Genomic DNA, 15,446 nt, shown 5'->3' with positions numbered 1-15,446 from the left:
TGCAGGGGAAAAGTTTCCGAAGAGAGAGTTTTCCGAATGATTATGCTGCAGGAGAACCGCGGTTGTCCGTCAGCGAACGCATGGAGGAAATCATTCTTGCACAATAGTTTCGAAGTTTTTGAACAGGCATGTCTCGTCTCAGGCAGCCTACGAATTTTCCCTCCAGATTTAGGCAGATTTCCACTTGTTACTTTGTCTGGGTCACCATGCTTGGATCCCTTTAAAACGACGTGCGGTACTGTATGGTAATGCGCTTCGTTCCTTTTTGAATGAGCACCACAGTTCTATGTACATCTGCTAACGCGCTTTTTGTTTGGCGAGTTACTGTCATTGTCATAGAGCGCCAGATAATGTCACATTTTTTTTTTTTTGTTCTCATTTACAAGCTTTTCGAATGAGCTCGAATCCAGTTGATAACGGCATTAAATGTATCAAATAACGTAAATAAACATTTCGTTGTCCAACATGCAACTTTGTACACGTATACATATAGTATTAATCTTTTAGTTTACTTTTACGTGATTAAATATTCGATATTCGAAGCCCGTGTTTCTTTTTTCTTTTTTTCCAATGTTCGTATTTGATTCGAAAATTTCCCTATTCGCACACCCCTAAAGTTATATGCGGTACGTAGTTCTTTCTTCTCCAAGATATTCGACGCCCGTTGTTTGTATTTCGTTGAAGTAGGAAGCATGTTGTGAGTAACGAAATGTAAACGTTTAGTCTGTGTAGGTTAATTACAGCCTTTGCAGAAAGTTACTCATTCAAGCGTTCCAGGGTGTCGTACTGCCGGTATCCACAATGTTTCCCCGAGTCCTAAACTAACTGTACTGGACACAACTTCAAGTTCGGTGAAAATAGGAGGAACGTTTAGTTCAATGTGTGGCGAAGAAACGCATTTTGCGGAGAAATGCACTGGGCGTTCCAGTTACTTTCCTACCAAAACGTCGTTTTAACGAATTCTCAGGATGACGCCAGCTTCGAGATATTAATTCCCGAACTTTGCGGAGAAATGCATTGGGCGTTCCAGTTATGCTTCAATGCTTAAAACGACGTTTTGGTAGGAAAGTAACTGGAACGCCCAGTGCATTTCTCCGCAAAGTTCGGGAATTAATATCTCGAAACTGGAGTCATCCTGAGAATTCGTTCCTTGCGAACTCCACGGCTAGAATTTGTGAACTCCAATATGGGCCGTAAGGTGATTAGTTAAAAACCTAATTGGTGAAGTTTTGTTAATTAGTTCATCATGCACTTCAATTTCTTTGTGCAAGTATGTCCGCTTCTTCGAGTAGACCAGGCTCGCGAACTAGAATTGTGCTATCTGCCACAGGCAACTTTTTTTTTTTTTTTTAAGCGTTCGCTGAAACACCCGGTATACACGCACATGTAAATGTATATATACGCACATGTGAGAGTCACTCTGAAATTCACATGAAAGATTACGCAGAAACTTATGCACCAACCACGAAGTGCGGGGGCGATCCGAAGGACATTCGAAAACATTTCCTATTGTACCACATCGGTAGCAACGCGAGCACTGACCGGCGACGGCGCGCACGTGAAAGCTGATCTCGTCCTGCTCCAGGTGCCATGCGACTTGAATTACGTCCTTGACGATCTCCTCGCAGTTGAATTGCTGCGGGTCTGTGGGCCCCTGGTGCATCCTCAGCAGGCCCAGTCTCGACTGTCCCAAACGAGAGTGGCAAAAAATTGGATCAGTTGTATACGGTTCAAATCGTCCAGAAGCAACTGACGGGCTGCGAGACGCGCACTAGGTTCGGGGGGGGGGGGCTCGAAGTTAATTTCGACCAGCTGCAGGGGTCCTTTACCTCGCACGCAAAGCCCACTGCACGTGCGTTTCTGCCAGAGTTGGAAGGAATGCGGTCACCGAGGCTGGGAACCGAACACGAGACCTCGCATTTCCAGAAGAACAGTTTAGATCATAACACTGAAGCATATACAGTCGAACCCGGATACATAGAATCCACATATAACGAATTATTGTGTATAACGAACAGCAGTAAAATCGCCTTGAAAATTTTTGTATACAATTTTTATTTTATCTATCGAATTAACTATATACCGAACTTTCTTGTGATCCCCTTCAGATTCGATATATCCGGATTCGACTGTATGACAAAGGAAATTTCTTCGTTAAAATGGACGTCAAAACAGAAAAAGTGAGTTGAGCTGTATTAGAAGATTAACTTTCTACATTGCGATCACTGATATATAAACGTAAAAGGAGGCTTATTGGTATATGCTTATTTGACATGGTTATTTTTATCGTTAAGGATACACTACAGTGTATTCTAAAAGAACCAAACACTGAACTTTACTGCGCCAGAATGGCACAAATAGGAGAGAAGGTTTTGGAATTCATTACGTCACACAGACGCACCAGCATTGGACTTTCCGCACGACAAAATAATGAAAGTTTGGCTTCAATTTCTCAACTTCAATGGACTCAACCTCTTACAGAGAAATTACTGAAAATCGTGGTTTCAAAGAATACTTTATCAGACATAACTTTTCCAAAGTGAGACATTGATCGTTATAGCTAACAATAAACTTATCTGTGTTAATCTTAACCACGATGACGTTATGAAATTTACGGGGCAATTCACGTTAGTCGAAGGTAGTCGAACACGTCTTCATTGTTGAAAGAAACTTGCAACTCCCTCTTGCGGCACCCACAATTGAGACGAGATGAGAACTGTGAGTATTTGTTGTCTTCACGAAAAAAAAAAAAAAAAATCTGACACAGTGAAGTCAGAGAAGAGCACCAGTGCTGTTTAAAGGATTCTGGCACATGTTTCTACACTGGCAGTCACACCTGAGAGACAAGCGAGAGGGCAAATCGTCGCTCAAGGGAAACGCGCTCACAGATGCATCTGTCAATCCTTATCACCTTCGCCTCCATAAGAACGGCGTCATACGTGGGCAACACAAAAGCGGAGCTCACCACCCTCTTGATAAACCTTGCGTTGCGGGGCACGTTCAGACGCTTCGGAATGGAAGCCTGCACCAGGGACTTGGTGCAGCCGGTGCAGTAGACCGCGAACCAATCGACGTCGTCCACGGTCAGGTTACCGGGAAACGTGAGGCGCAGATTTTCGCCCGCGTACTTTCCGAGCACGCTGGTCCTGTGCGTAATACAGCAGGACCGAAGCGGTGTACAGTCTAAACCGCGGGCTAAACAGGCACGCTTATGCGTGACAGAAGTTGCGCCGGAACCCATCTCACGACGGCTGTCGAAGGTACAGCATTTAAGCGTTAGCATTGAATCAATATAGCGAAACAACGTGTTTGCACATACCCATTATTATTATTATTATAGTATTACATTATTATTACAAGCAAAATGACAAGTGATTTAATTATACATTTATATAGCTTAATAAAGATCATAACGTTAGAGATAACACAAGGAAAACGATCAAAACATTTTTCAAAAAGGCACGTTCACTTAGTTAAGAAATGTAGCTGGTTAGTTCGACGGCGCGGTACAACACACTGCGTCTCTCTGAAGTTGTAGGTACTGCATTTTACACATTTTGAGTATCGCGAATTTGAGTGAAAGCAAGCACAGAAATCTAAAGTTCAAATTAAGTGTTGAAAAGGGAGGGTGTCTTCGATGGAATGAAATATGGCACGGAATGTTCATATCAGTTTATATTCTTTCTCCGCAGGACCTAAATAAAGTTCGTACTCACTCACTCTAAGCAATAAATAGCGCGTATTGCACGCTTTTGTAGGATCTAAAGTGCTGAAATATTTCACTGCATTGCAAAACCAAACCAAGAGACAATATTGCAGTCAGAATTGTGTAAACCCGTGATGCAGCGGTATTTTAAGCCTCGCGGGCAGTGCGCGTTCATATTTACCCAAAAATCTCAATAATTTGATAATGAATTTCTTAAAATCGCAACATGCTCATTCTAACTTAAATGCTCATGGAAGACAGACATTAAAAATGCTAATCGCATTAAAATAACCATTAAAATGGATTCAGTGTTGGGTGAAACCGAACACGCGACATATATATTGAGTTTCTTCTCCGAATCATGCATGCGGACATCGCTGTCAAGGTCTTGCCATAACCAGGCTGAAACAAGCTTTCAAGGCCAAGTTGAAAGTCGTTAAGTTCGCAGGCTTACTTGACAACCTGCTCTCGGTCAGGAATACCGGAATTGCTCCTTGCCGATTAAGATAAAGTAAAAATAAGCTCAAATCAAGCCATCCTTGAGGGTGAACACAGGCGAAGATTTCTACTGTGTCATATGTTCACAAGGTGTCCCATCGTCTAAAAGGAATTGTTGAAAAAGCGCATGTAAAGCTGGCATTTGCAGCACGGAATAAGCTATAGGGTCCCTATGTAAACGCGTGAATTCCGATTGCGCTTCCAGTCTGCGCTGTAAGAAGGAACGTTAAAGACGTTTGTGCAATGCACGATGGCAGTTGCCTACCGAATTCCATTATCGTGTGGTCACTGCTACATTGGCCAGACAAGGCGTTGTATTAACGACCGCCTAAAACGACATGCTAATCTGATGCACGGGTCGGTCGCGGGTACGTGGCAGAAACCTGGCAAGTGATTGTTCCAAGTGCTACTGCGCACCTAGTTCTGACGATACAGTGACAAAGACAAGAGGGCACGTGCATTTCATGCAGCCTTTTTTTTTATATTCACGGGGGCAGGAGAAATGTGTGGGAGCGTCATCTATTAATTTATTAAGGCGAAAGCCTTAGGTGTCTATGTTGGCGGTGCCCTTGGCGGTGACCTTCGCGAAACTGCGCCGTGGCGAAAAATGGCCGTTGCGCTGCTGAGCACGAGATCGTGGAACCGAATCCCGGCCGCAGCCGCATTTCGATAGAGGCGAAATGCAGAACGCCCGTGTGCTTGCGTTGTAGTGCACGTTAAAGAACCCCGGGTGGTGAAAATTAATACGGAGTCCTCTACCACGGCGTGCCTCATAATCAGAACTGGTTTTGGCACGTAAAACCCCAGAACGAAGAACGAAAGTGGCCGACGCCGCAAAGAGTAGAAACACGTCAAAAGATGCTCGGATTGACGTCATATTTCCCAGGGAGGTTTCTGTAAACAAAGTAAATTAGTGGCTTTGAAAAGAAAATTTCGTATACATTTCGGTCTGGGTGGGAATCGAACCTGGGCCTCCGGGTGCGAGACTAGCACGCTCCCCAAAAGTCATGGCTCCTCCACGATTCTGGCTTACTAAATGCGTTCCTGATTGCACACGTCACGTCGCAGCCATCTGGCTGACTAGTGCGTGCGGCATTGGGCGGCGCACTTGACAGTGCGGAGGAGGTGGCGCCACGTCATGAGTGTATGTAAAATGAGCGCGTTAGTGACGTTCAGAGTTCTACAAACCGTATAATGCTCTCGCATTGCCACACGTAAGCAGTGTCTTAAGTGCCTGCCGAATTTTCTTCTACAGCACGAGGCACGAGACACACGCGCCGGAGCGTGCCATATATAAAATGCGGCCGAGGAAGATGACGATGGCTGCTATATTAATCGAGGCAAATTTAATTAAGGCACTCGAACCCAAGGCCTTTGGCGGGAGTCAAACCCTCGACATTTGGCGGGGCCAAAATTCAATGGCACCAAAAGTGATGGTGCCGCCATTGACGGACCCACGACCATAGGTGGGAGTCGAACTCGCAACCTTTGATGTTAACTAAGGCGAAGTTAATTCAGGCACAGTTAAATATAGTTAATTAAGGCACTCGAACCCACCATCTTAGGTGGGATAAATCAAGTAATAGGAAGTAACAACGCATTCAAATGAGAATGTCAAGTCATTTATTCAATGTTTCGTGAGCGCGCCGGCTTTCACCTTCATCCTCTTTAGCGTATGCTAAAGTGACTCAACTTTTTTTTAGGCAATGAATAACAGTATCTTTTGTGATAAAGCGTATTCATGGACATGTGATTGTACGCTTTTTTTTTGTGTGTGTGTGAAGGCCTTTTGCGCAATAAACTTGGTTGTTAGTGTGTGCTCTTATCCTGTCGCCTTCTTCCTACTTGCAATGTTTTTTGCACACTAATACAGGCTGTTTCCTTGTCTGAAGCACGAATCTATAACAACACGTTGTATTTTTGCACCAAGTACACAGCAACCGACCAAAACAAGTGCGCTTCCCGGGATCGACTGCATACCCCAACAGCCCCGGTACGAGTCCCTCGATGTCATCGAATGTAGCATTTCGTGGGCCCCAAAGCAACATTTTCGCTGCGGATACCATAGTCAGTAATTGTCGACGACAAAAGACAAAAGTTCCTGAGCAAAAATACAAGAACATGCTTCCCATGCAAGCCACTCGAAAAGACGGCTCACTGCAAGCCGTGCGAGCGCTGCCATGCAAGGCGAAGCGCTGTCACGTGATCCAACTTTCTACGTCAAAACGATAGTATAGCGCCAGCACTTCCAGCGGCGGCGCGCTTTCGCCCATGTTACAAAGTTCGCAGTAACGCCAAAACGAACATGTTCGGAGCGTGCAGAGAATTGCTATAGCGAACTATCGAATGGCGAAGCATGGCGGCATTGTGCTCCAAAGCATATCTCTTCCTACGTACAGTTGATGCACACGTATTCCGATCTATAAAACGAACGATAGTTGAATTCCATGACCCATACGCAACGCAATTCAATTGAGACTTTCCAGCAAGTGTCGCAGATACTCCTTATGTAATTTGTACGATGGTCATCCTGTGACCAAGCGCAAGTGGCATTTGTGCCCCGCCGTGTGCCTCGTGTTAGGCTTGCTGCTATGGCTTGGCGAACCCACTTCTTGGGGTTCCATATAGAAAAGTGTCAGGCTGAATGTTCCCGCCTATCGGCGTCTTCGTCAAAACCAACTTTTGTTGAACTCGTCGGTAAATTCTCAAAAAGCTTTATAGAGGCACGTTTTAAGGTCTGTAAAAAATTTAGTCCATAAATAAGTCCAGTGATAGAAAATCTTATGGCTTGCGGGAAACTGCTTGTTTAAGCGTTCAACCTGCCGAGTGAAGACAGCCTCTAAACCACACCTTCGTTTTTCGTCCAGAAGCTTGATTCCTTGGGGTCCCGGCTCGTCGCCCTTTCCGACTAGGAAGTACGTATCTGCAGCGGCAGAGGGAAAAAAAACAATTTTAAGCTACACTATATAGTACATTGTACTTCTGAAATAGCATGCATATGTATGACCTTTGACTAGAAAGCATTGCATCACAAGCGTATACAGGACACAGCAGAGGAGCGCACGCACGCACAATTTCTGCTTGTCTTCTGTTTGTCCCGTCAGTTCGCGCTGTCATACTTACGCTACGAAAGCAATGACAGCGTGAGGTGCTTTTCAAGAGAAAAGTGTGGCATTTCAAAAAATATTACACCATCTTCCCGCAGGGGAACCCTGAGTAGTATGCGAAGCAGCCATAGGGTCAACTCAAGGTAGTTTTATCAGCTGTATAAACTTGGACATGCAGCAGCACCAGCTACGCACAGAACTGTTGTCGACGCCGTCGGCGTTTTGCCCGCGTTCGCACCTAACGCGCGCGGCGTTGGTGACTGCTGCCGGTGCCTCTGGAGCGCCTACCGTCGCGCCTCTAACCTAAACTGCTTCGCATTATCGCGCGCGGAGCCGCAGGTGTTGCCATTCGTTGCGCAATCCGGAGAGGAGAGGAGCGTCGGAGAGGAGAGGAGGAATGCCGAGAGGAGAGGAGTTGAGACAAGGAGAGGAGGGGAGGAGGATGCGCATGCGCAGTAGGGGTGTGGACGCCTCACGGCGGAGGGGGGGAGGGAGGGAGTGACATAGCCCCGACCATAAGATGCTTCGCATCTAAAAAATAGAGAGAGAGACCAAAACGGCAACACGAAGTTGGAACTTTTTAAGGCAGCTACCTGGCCCTGACGTCGCAGATTACAGCAATGTCGGACGGATATATAAGACCCCGATTTCACCATCAGTTTTAGTTGTCACAAAAACTGTAGGTAGTTACACTTCTCAGCAGACACAATAAGCTTGCAAGGCGCTTGCTTGTTTCAACAAGGTGGCGAGTTGGGCTAGTTGGTTGACGTTCACGATTTAAAATATTACAATATGACAAAATAAATTATGACAAGTTCTTGCAGACATTTCCTGCTCTATAAGAGGCGTGACATCGCGAAAATACCACGGACACTGTATAGCATTTTTAAAAATTGGAAATACTGAAGGGCACGGTATTTAGGCAAGCAACTACTAAGCAATCTCAAGAAACACTGAAAACAAAGAAAACACAGGAGAAACGAACATCCTTTGATTAATTAACTGCCTATCGTAACTGCTTGGGGAAGTATTCTTGCCGTCCCATTCTTATTCCTAATGAAGATAAATAAGTTGAAGTAAACAACAACTTGACGCCGGTGGTAGCTAGGCGAAACCAAAACGACTCAATACCGACACATTCATCGCCCTGCTCGTTTTGAAACGAGTCCGTCGTACAGGTGGCGCAATCGAAAGGGCTACATGGGCTAATAGGACCACAATTTCCGACAAGTGAGTTTCCATTTCGTCCGGGAGCTTGGTGCTCGCATTCATTAACCAACCTCAAGCTGATGAAGTTACGAGTGTAAACCGGTTCAACTGTGCATGCACTTTAGCTCCCAGTACGCGCGACACCGTTCTTACGAAGCGACATTCGTGTGAACTGCGGTTTGATACATCATCACAGTCGCACACAGCTGCACCAAGTGAACAATGCGGCTGTGCCGGGAAAATCACACGAAACTGAAAATTCTCACATCGAGTGTTCCAACAGGTTCACTCAAAACCTCCCTGTTTGTGACGGGCGCATCGGTGTTAACCTATATTATCAAGCTGCTACAAGAGTCTACAGATCTATAGTTCGAAGAGGAAAGAAGTCACCACACCACGGGTAGCCCGAAGCAAACCGATGTGGTCTTCGCGACACGGTGGCTGACGTGTCTCCGCTTTATCAAATTTTAATTTCCTAATGTATTTTATTCTTGTATTCTACAATTGATCTAATTAAAAGCACAAGATCAGCGGCAGGCTTGTATTAAAAGCAGGCCGATGCCTTATGTTTTCTTTGGCTGTGGCCCAGACGCCACGTGAAAAGCCCGCCATTTCTCTCGGTTAGTTTCACTAATAAATATTCTTCATACTGGGCGAAGGAACTAGGGTAGCATCGTGAATGTCGTATGTGGACATACGAGTACATCAGTTGTCCACTATCACCACCACCACGCCAGTTTTTATCATCAATGGGGTAGCTATATAGGTACGAATGCACGTGCTCCGGAACCTCTGCTTAGTTCGTATAACCTTATGACTACAGTGGAAACTCGATACAATTCCGCATAATACGTTTTTAATAATTTCTCGGTCAGTGTCTTATAGGAGCAATGTCTTCCGGTTAATACGATTTTCGGATGATACGTTTAATTTCCGGTTTCCGTGAAGATCGTATCAACGAGATTCCATTGCAGCAGTCTCTCGGACATCAATATTTATTTTGTTACCACGTAGTCCGTAAGTTAGTACCTCTGCGATTAAGCGACATGGTGGCAGCGGTGGCATTCGAACCTACACCCACAAAGCACCGTATACCTGGTATCGAGCCGTCGTAGTAGAAGTTCTTCAGCAGGAGCGTCTTCTGGTCCTCGATGACAACGGCCGTAGCGTTGGTGTGGTTGCCAACTAGGTGTCTTGCCGCCATCGTCGACCCCGGAAGATGCAGGTTGCCGGGAATGTCAACATGCGCAAAGCTCCTCTACGCGCAGACAGCATTCGTCAGTCTTTGTGGTGTGAGCCAGCAAATTTCATTGTTTGCGAGACCGACCAGATATGCTGGGGCGAGTTGCTCAAAGTTCGGGTTAAAAAGGCAAATGTCAACCTGGAGTGGTATTATTGGTTCATCCTCGGAACATCGTGAAAATATCTGACGCTAAGAAGAACCGATAAGAGAGCGCTGTTCCTTTCGGGCTGTTTCGCGGATGAATCAACGCTAACTCGCCTTAACCTTTAATACCACTGGTACATTAGCGCTGCAAAGGTAATCAAACATTTATTTCTTTGCTGGTCAGGGCTTCGCGCCGCACTTCAGCAACTGATATTCCTAAGATATTTGAGGAACCAGCTATAAATGCCGAAAGCGTAGACAAGCACTACGCCACACCTAAAGCTGAGAGTGAAACAAAGATTCAATAAAGCTCATTTTGTTACACCAACGACGTCAATGATTTCTTGCAGGAGAGCGAACGTGTGCGCTCACCACATTGCGTGCCTCATCTGCACGCAAGCAGCAGGTGTTGGAGCAGGTTTTTCTCCCTCTTTATTTTTACACTGAACCATTCTAGTTCTTTTAAGCAAAAAACATTAACTAAGAAAGAAGTGCGCATGAGTAACCTCTTCGCTCAAACGTTTACTTCTCAAACACTGGTGATCGTCTAGGAGCAGTCGCAAAACACCTAAATTCTTCGTAGAGCATTCCCTGTGATAGTCTTCCAAATCGCATATTTTGATGGCTATCCGGCAGCCTCTAAAAAGCGTCGGAATAATTTTTACATTCAGCGGCAGGAGTAGAACGTGATTAGCAGTAATACCGTCTCCAAAGCGAAACTGACTCTAGCGATAAGGTGGGCACAATAAAATAACCATCCACCTGCATGTGCACGCTCAGTTAACGCAGTGAAAAGTTTTTCATTAAGTCGAAAGTATCAATGGTGTTCTGACGGTTCTGTAAAGAGCTGATTCGAACTATAGCCACCGTTTCAATACTTTATTTTCTAAAGCAATTCATCGCGACTGCTAGCTGCCACAACGGAATCGCACATGCGGTACCTTGGCTTTTCTGTCGTACACGCTGAACCACTTGAAGTCAGCGATCTTATTACCAGCTGGCAACTTGAGCACAATCGTCTTGTTTCTGTAGGCCTTGAGTGCTTGATCGCTAAGGAAGAGAAACGAAAGCCACTCTGGAAAACCGACATGTCGGTGGAACTTTCGAAGCGTGCGCATCGTGGAAAGATGGAAAACCAGAGCACATCGGGCAAAGTCTTAAAGCAGAACATTGGCGTTTACCTGCCCATTTCATCCTTCACAAGGATTCCGTTCCCGTCAGGCTTGTTCCATGTGCCGACGATGAAGCGGGCGCCTGAAAAAGAGCAGAGTAAATGCTAAAAATTAAAAAAAAGGAGGGGGGGGGGGGGGGTCCGAACCTGGTCAGAGCGTTGTTTTTACCTCGTCGTTCGGTCATTTATAGCATGGTGATCAGCAAAATGCAGAGCTGACGCAACCGAGAAGTCAATACAGTTGAGCATGTGGAAAGGTCATGACAAATTTAATTCGTCAGTGCAATATCATCCGTCACAATATTATTCCGACATGAAACAAAAAAGGTATCGACTTACAAGACTGCATCTAGTGAAACCTGAAGCTTGGAACCACGTCTAAGAAAAAAAAAACACCAGCCAACAAACATAGAAACTGGACCAACGAACACAATATTGGATCTGATTTACGAAGCCAAATCAAAGAACTAAGATCCCCACTCGCATTGACGCACTTTTGGAAAGAACAGGCCAGCGACTTTCCGCAAGTCCTGAAATTTAGGACATCGGGATTATTTCACATGTTCCACAACATGAATAAACTCAATTTTTTTTTCGCCTTTGTAGACGTCATTGCATCTCCTTAATATACCCTGTGTAGAAACTGCTCTTTTATTCATTTGATTATTTACCGAGAAACCTGTTTCACCTTGTAGGTTCGCTGCTCTATCCTATGCGTTGCTTTCACTGCATTACGGAAGTGCTTTGCGGTTTGTGGATGCGAAATTTTGATGAAAGCGAATCTCACTCGAAAGAAGTTGTTTACCCCGTGGTGTTCTGGAGATATGTTTTCGCCTTTCACAAATGCTACTTTACATAAAATCGCTGCAAAATTCATGCGCGTGTTGTTCTCATAAAAGGCACCCGCTCCCGTAAACTGGCTTCACTGCAGTGCAGATTTGCAAAAGTGCCTCGAAAGCGAGAGCGAGTCATGGTGATTATGTTTTTTCGGCGATTTGTGCAAAGAAAGACGCATTTCTCTGGTATGAATTTCTAAAAGATCGCTATGAGCAAAACGAGAAAAAGGTGAAAGCAGGCGCCAATGTTTCGACAAGTGGACTTGTCTTCTTCAAGACGACATATGCTCCTCGGCACAGTATATGACCCTTTTCCCGGCGCTTCCGTGGGTGCTGCCATGTTTGATCACGTGGTGACGCGTCCATTGCTTGCCTCAGCTGCCTCCGTTGCCTCCGCGTTTACAATGCAAGCGCGTGACGCCGGTGCGGTGCAGCAAACCTCCGTTTCGACGCATGTCGTAGACGGTGGCTTTGTGCACGACACGAAGCTTTGACCACAGCTTTAGAGGACATGTAAGTGCTTTCAGAGCTCATTACGCCCTGTCCTAACGGCGCGAGTAGCGTATACGGTGCTTGTACTAAAAGCGGGGCTAGAAATAGTATTCCAAGTTGTCCAACCTTTCCGCTTATGAATTAAATCGGGATCAGTGTGCTCTTCGTTCTTTATTTGGCAAACATCTGATTGTTTATTTTCAGCCTAATCGCTCGCGGGTGTGTTCTGCTGCGATAGATTCGTTGTTGCTGCGCAAGAAGCTTGGAATGCAAATGTTCTGTACTTTCGGCTATATGACAAAAATTACGCAAACGTCTGGAAAATGTAAAATGCCCAAATTTTCTCCCGAATAGACTTCGATGACGTTAGTCCTACTTCGTTGTTAGTGAAAGATCCACTCAATATCTCGAGTCATGCGTACCCTGCAATGAGCACACTATAGCTGAGTACCATAACTGGCTCGCTTCCTAATTCTTTACAGTAGAATAGATGAAACTGGATCCATGTAATGCCCACTTACGTCTACTCTCTAGCATAATAGGTGTAAATTTAGCATCCAAATAATTACCTCGGGACAAATTTAATTGCATAGTATTTCATCCTCTAATTTCTTGACACTGTATTCTCAAAAACAAACATGAATGTTGAGCTGTGACTTCCAACTTTCTCTTACCGGCCAGCTCAGCTAGCCACAATTCGTAGATTGAAATATGCGCTGCAATGTAAATAATTAGAAAGTTAATTATTCAATTAGGCATTTAGATTTCTCGCAGAAGTAATGGCCGCCAGATCGAGTAATTTAGATCAAGAGTAAGAATTGTGCTATCTGCGACAGGCTACTTTAAAAATTCGGTGCGGCTAAAAAAAAAAAAAAAGGCTTCCTCTATAGCGCACTACACAGGACAAAGAGCAAGATAAAAAAAATGCTATTTGCGCAGAAATTAGGAGGGGGGGGGGGGGAAGAGAATTGTGCAATCGGGACTAAACAGCACTATTTTATTCTTGGCAATGCTGCACGAGCTGCCCTGTATACTTCAGCATTTTTTTTTTTTTTGCCATGGAATAGAAACACCATGTATAATGTATATTTTATGTGCCTTTTCACACATAACACTTCCAGGGGCTCTGCTTTCCTCTAACGTGAACCTGCGAAGAAAGGCATTTATAGCTCACGGAGCGAAATAGCTGAGTGCGTCGAAAAGCATGCTTCTCTGAACTACAATGGTCAACCCAGAACCGCAGTTTTCCTAGCATGTTCGCAGTATCTAGCCGGAGTGTGTAGATAATACAAACCCGTTTTCTACAACCTATAACGTCTAGTTTTTTTTTTTTCCCGATAAGAAGCCAGTCAACGCCGGCCTGTTGACCGAATGATCCAGCAGGGTGAACCATATGCGTCAATGCGTGCCATCGCTGTTAATTTCGAATGTTACATTCTTACAGCTGGTTGCGAAAATCACGGTGCAACCACGTGGTTGTCGAGAGAGCATGTTGAATCAACTGTCTAGGACTCTGCGTACACCGTTTCCATCAGGCTGTTCATTGTGTGTTTGTGTAGACGTGCCAGAGGTATTGAAGTACGCGAGGCCAACACGTCGCCCTGCAAACGTGTTTCACGTACTCGGTGCTCGTCCGTCGTAGCTGAAGCCCCGCAGCAGACAGCGTGTCCGCCGAGGCAGCATAGACCGTCCCTTGGATGCCGTGCAAGCCGGAGTTCAGGCTGCCCAGGTACCAAACATCCAACGACGAGCGCTGCCCACTGTCTGAGGCTCCTGGAGGCGAACAGCGAGACAAAAAAATCACGCGCCATTCCACTATATACTGTGAAGATGGAAGCCAGCGAAGCTGTGACTATGGTGGGTCTGCTATAGTGAATGTTGAATTTATATATTATCATTATTGACTATGTTGAGCGAATAAAGAGACACACTCAATGATCCCGGCGTTGATCATTTATTTTGTAACCTTGCTAACCATCGCCTTGTGATCACTATGGTATACGGCGAACGACGCGCGTCCGTCCCATAGCGAGTCCAAAGGGCAACTGCCAACTGCTGATAACAGCGCTAGCGCGATCCCTACGTCACGAGACAGAGGGGCACAACGATTGGTGGGACGTGCCGCCGCCGAGTATCGCGACACTTGAGAAAGAGGCATCGGCGGTGGCGAGGAGTATGACAATGGGCCAACCGTCATCCGTTTTGACACGTGCGCTAGGGCACTTTATACATAAACCGATATATATCTGGCGCCGAAAATTGTTGTTCTATACGCGTCGTTTCGTCCGCGGACCCGATCCGCCAGAACCTAGCCATATACAGCTTCGCTGCAGAAAATGAAAACTCCGGTCGAAAGCTGCAGGCGAGAACTGCCCGAGCTTGAATGAGGGACTATAGTGTATCAAGATTAACTGCATGTGTTTCAAACGTGAAAGCTCGGATGTCGTGCCGCAGCAACTCGAGTGACGCATATACCCTTGCGGTATCACCCGACGTCGCTGCGCGTTCACATGCGCGTGCTGTGATGCGCTGCGGGTGACGAGAGGTTAAACGAAGGGGGTTTCGATCGGTCGGTTTGTACATTTGTAATGCGCTAACAGACACTATACTATTGCGAAGAACACACGACAACAACGAAATTGTGCTTCGCTGCGAGTCCTTGTTAGCGCGCCACAATTTTTGCAGAGTATATCTCGACTAGTTACCAGCCGTGCGTGGTGGCTCGGTGGCTATGGAATTGCGCTGCTGAGCACGAGGTCGCGGGTTCGGTCCCGGCTGCATTTCGATGGGTGCGGAATGCAAACACTCTCGTGTACCATGGTTTTGGTGCACGTTAAAGAAGCCCAGGATTAATCCGGAGCCGGCCCACCACCACGGCCTCCCTCGCTGTGCAGTTTAGGGACATTAAATGCCACAATTTAATTTTAATTTATCCCAGTAGAGTGCGCGCTCGTAACAGTCTGCCCTCGTGCGGACGTTCTTCGTCCCGTTCGCACCTGTCATTCGCTACAGTGGTACCTTTGTTAGCCGTGGCAATATC

The 15,446-nt window shown here is 45.7% G+C and overlaps 1 protein-coding gene across 4 annotated transcripts in view; it reads right to left on the bottom strand.

Moving 5' to 3' along the window:
* LOC125939622 (protein Skeletor, isoforms B/C-like) overlaps positions 1-15,446 on the bottom strand; it is an 85,622-nt gene that overhangs the window by 64,990 nt on the left and 5,186 nt on the right. For 3 of the 4 annotated variants that reach the window (XM_049670316.1, XM_049670317.1, XM_049670315.1), the window contains exons 3-8: positions 11,089-11,161; positions 10,849-10,957; positions 9,616-9,778; positions 7,055-7,127; positions 2,966-3,146; positions 1,543-1,684 (exon numbers count right to left, since the gene is read on the bottom strand). In XM_049670316.1, the coding sequence (XP_049526273.1) occupies positions 1,543-1,684; positions 2,966-3,146; positions 7,055-7,127; positions 9,616-9,778; positions 10,849-10,957; positions 11,089-11,161 (741 nt within the window). Of the gene's footprint in view, positions 1-1,542; positions 1,685-2,965; positions 3,147-7,054; positions 7,128-9,615; positions 9,779-10,848; positions 10,958-11,088; positions 11,162-14,028; positions 14,447-15,446 lie in introns of those variants that run through there. The other variant, XM_049670318.1, reaches the window with a different exon arrangement.

This window comes from Dermacentor silvarum, chromosome 7 (assembly GCF_013339745.2).
Source record: "Dermacentor silvarum isolate Dsil-2018 chromosome 7, BIME_Dsil_1.4, whole genome shotgun sequence".
Classification (NCBI taxonomy): Eukaryota; Metazoa; Arthropoda; class Arachnida; order Ixodida; family Ixodidae; genus Dermacentor; species Dermacentor silvarum.
This window is presented reverse-complemented; position numbering and strand designations above follow the sequence as displayed.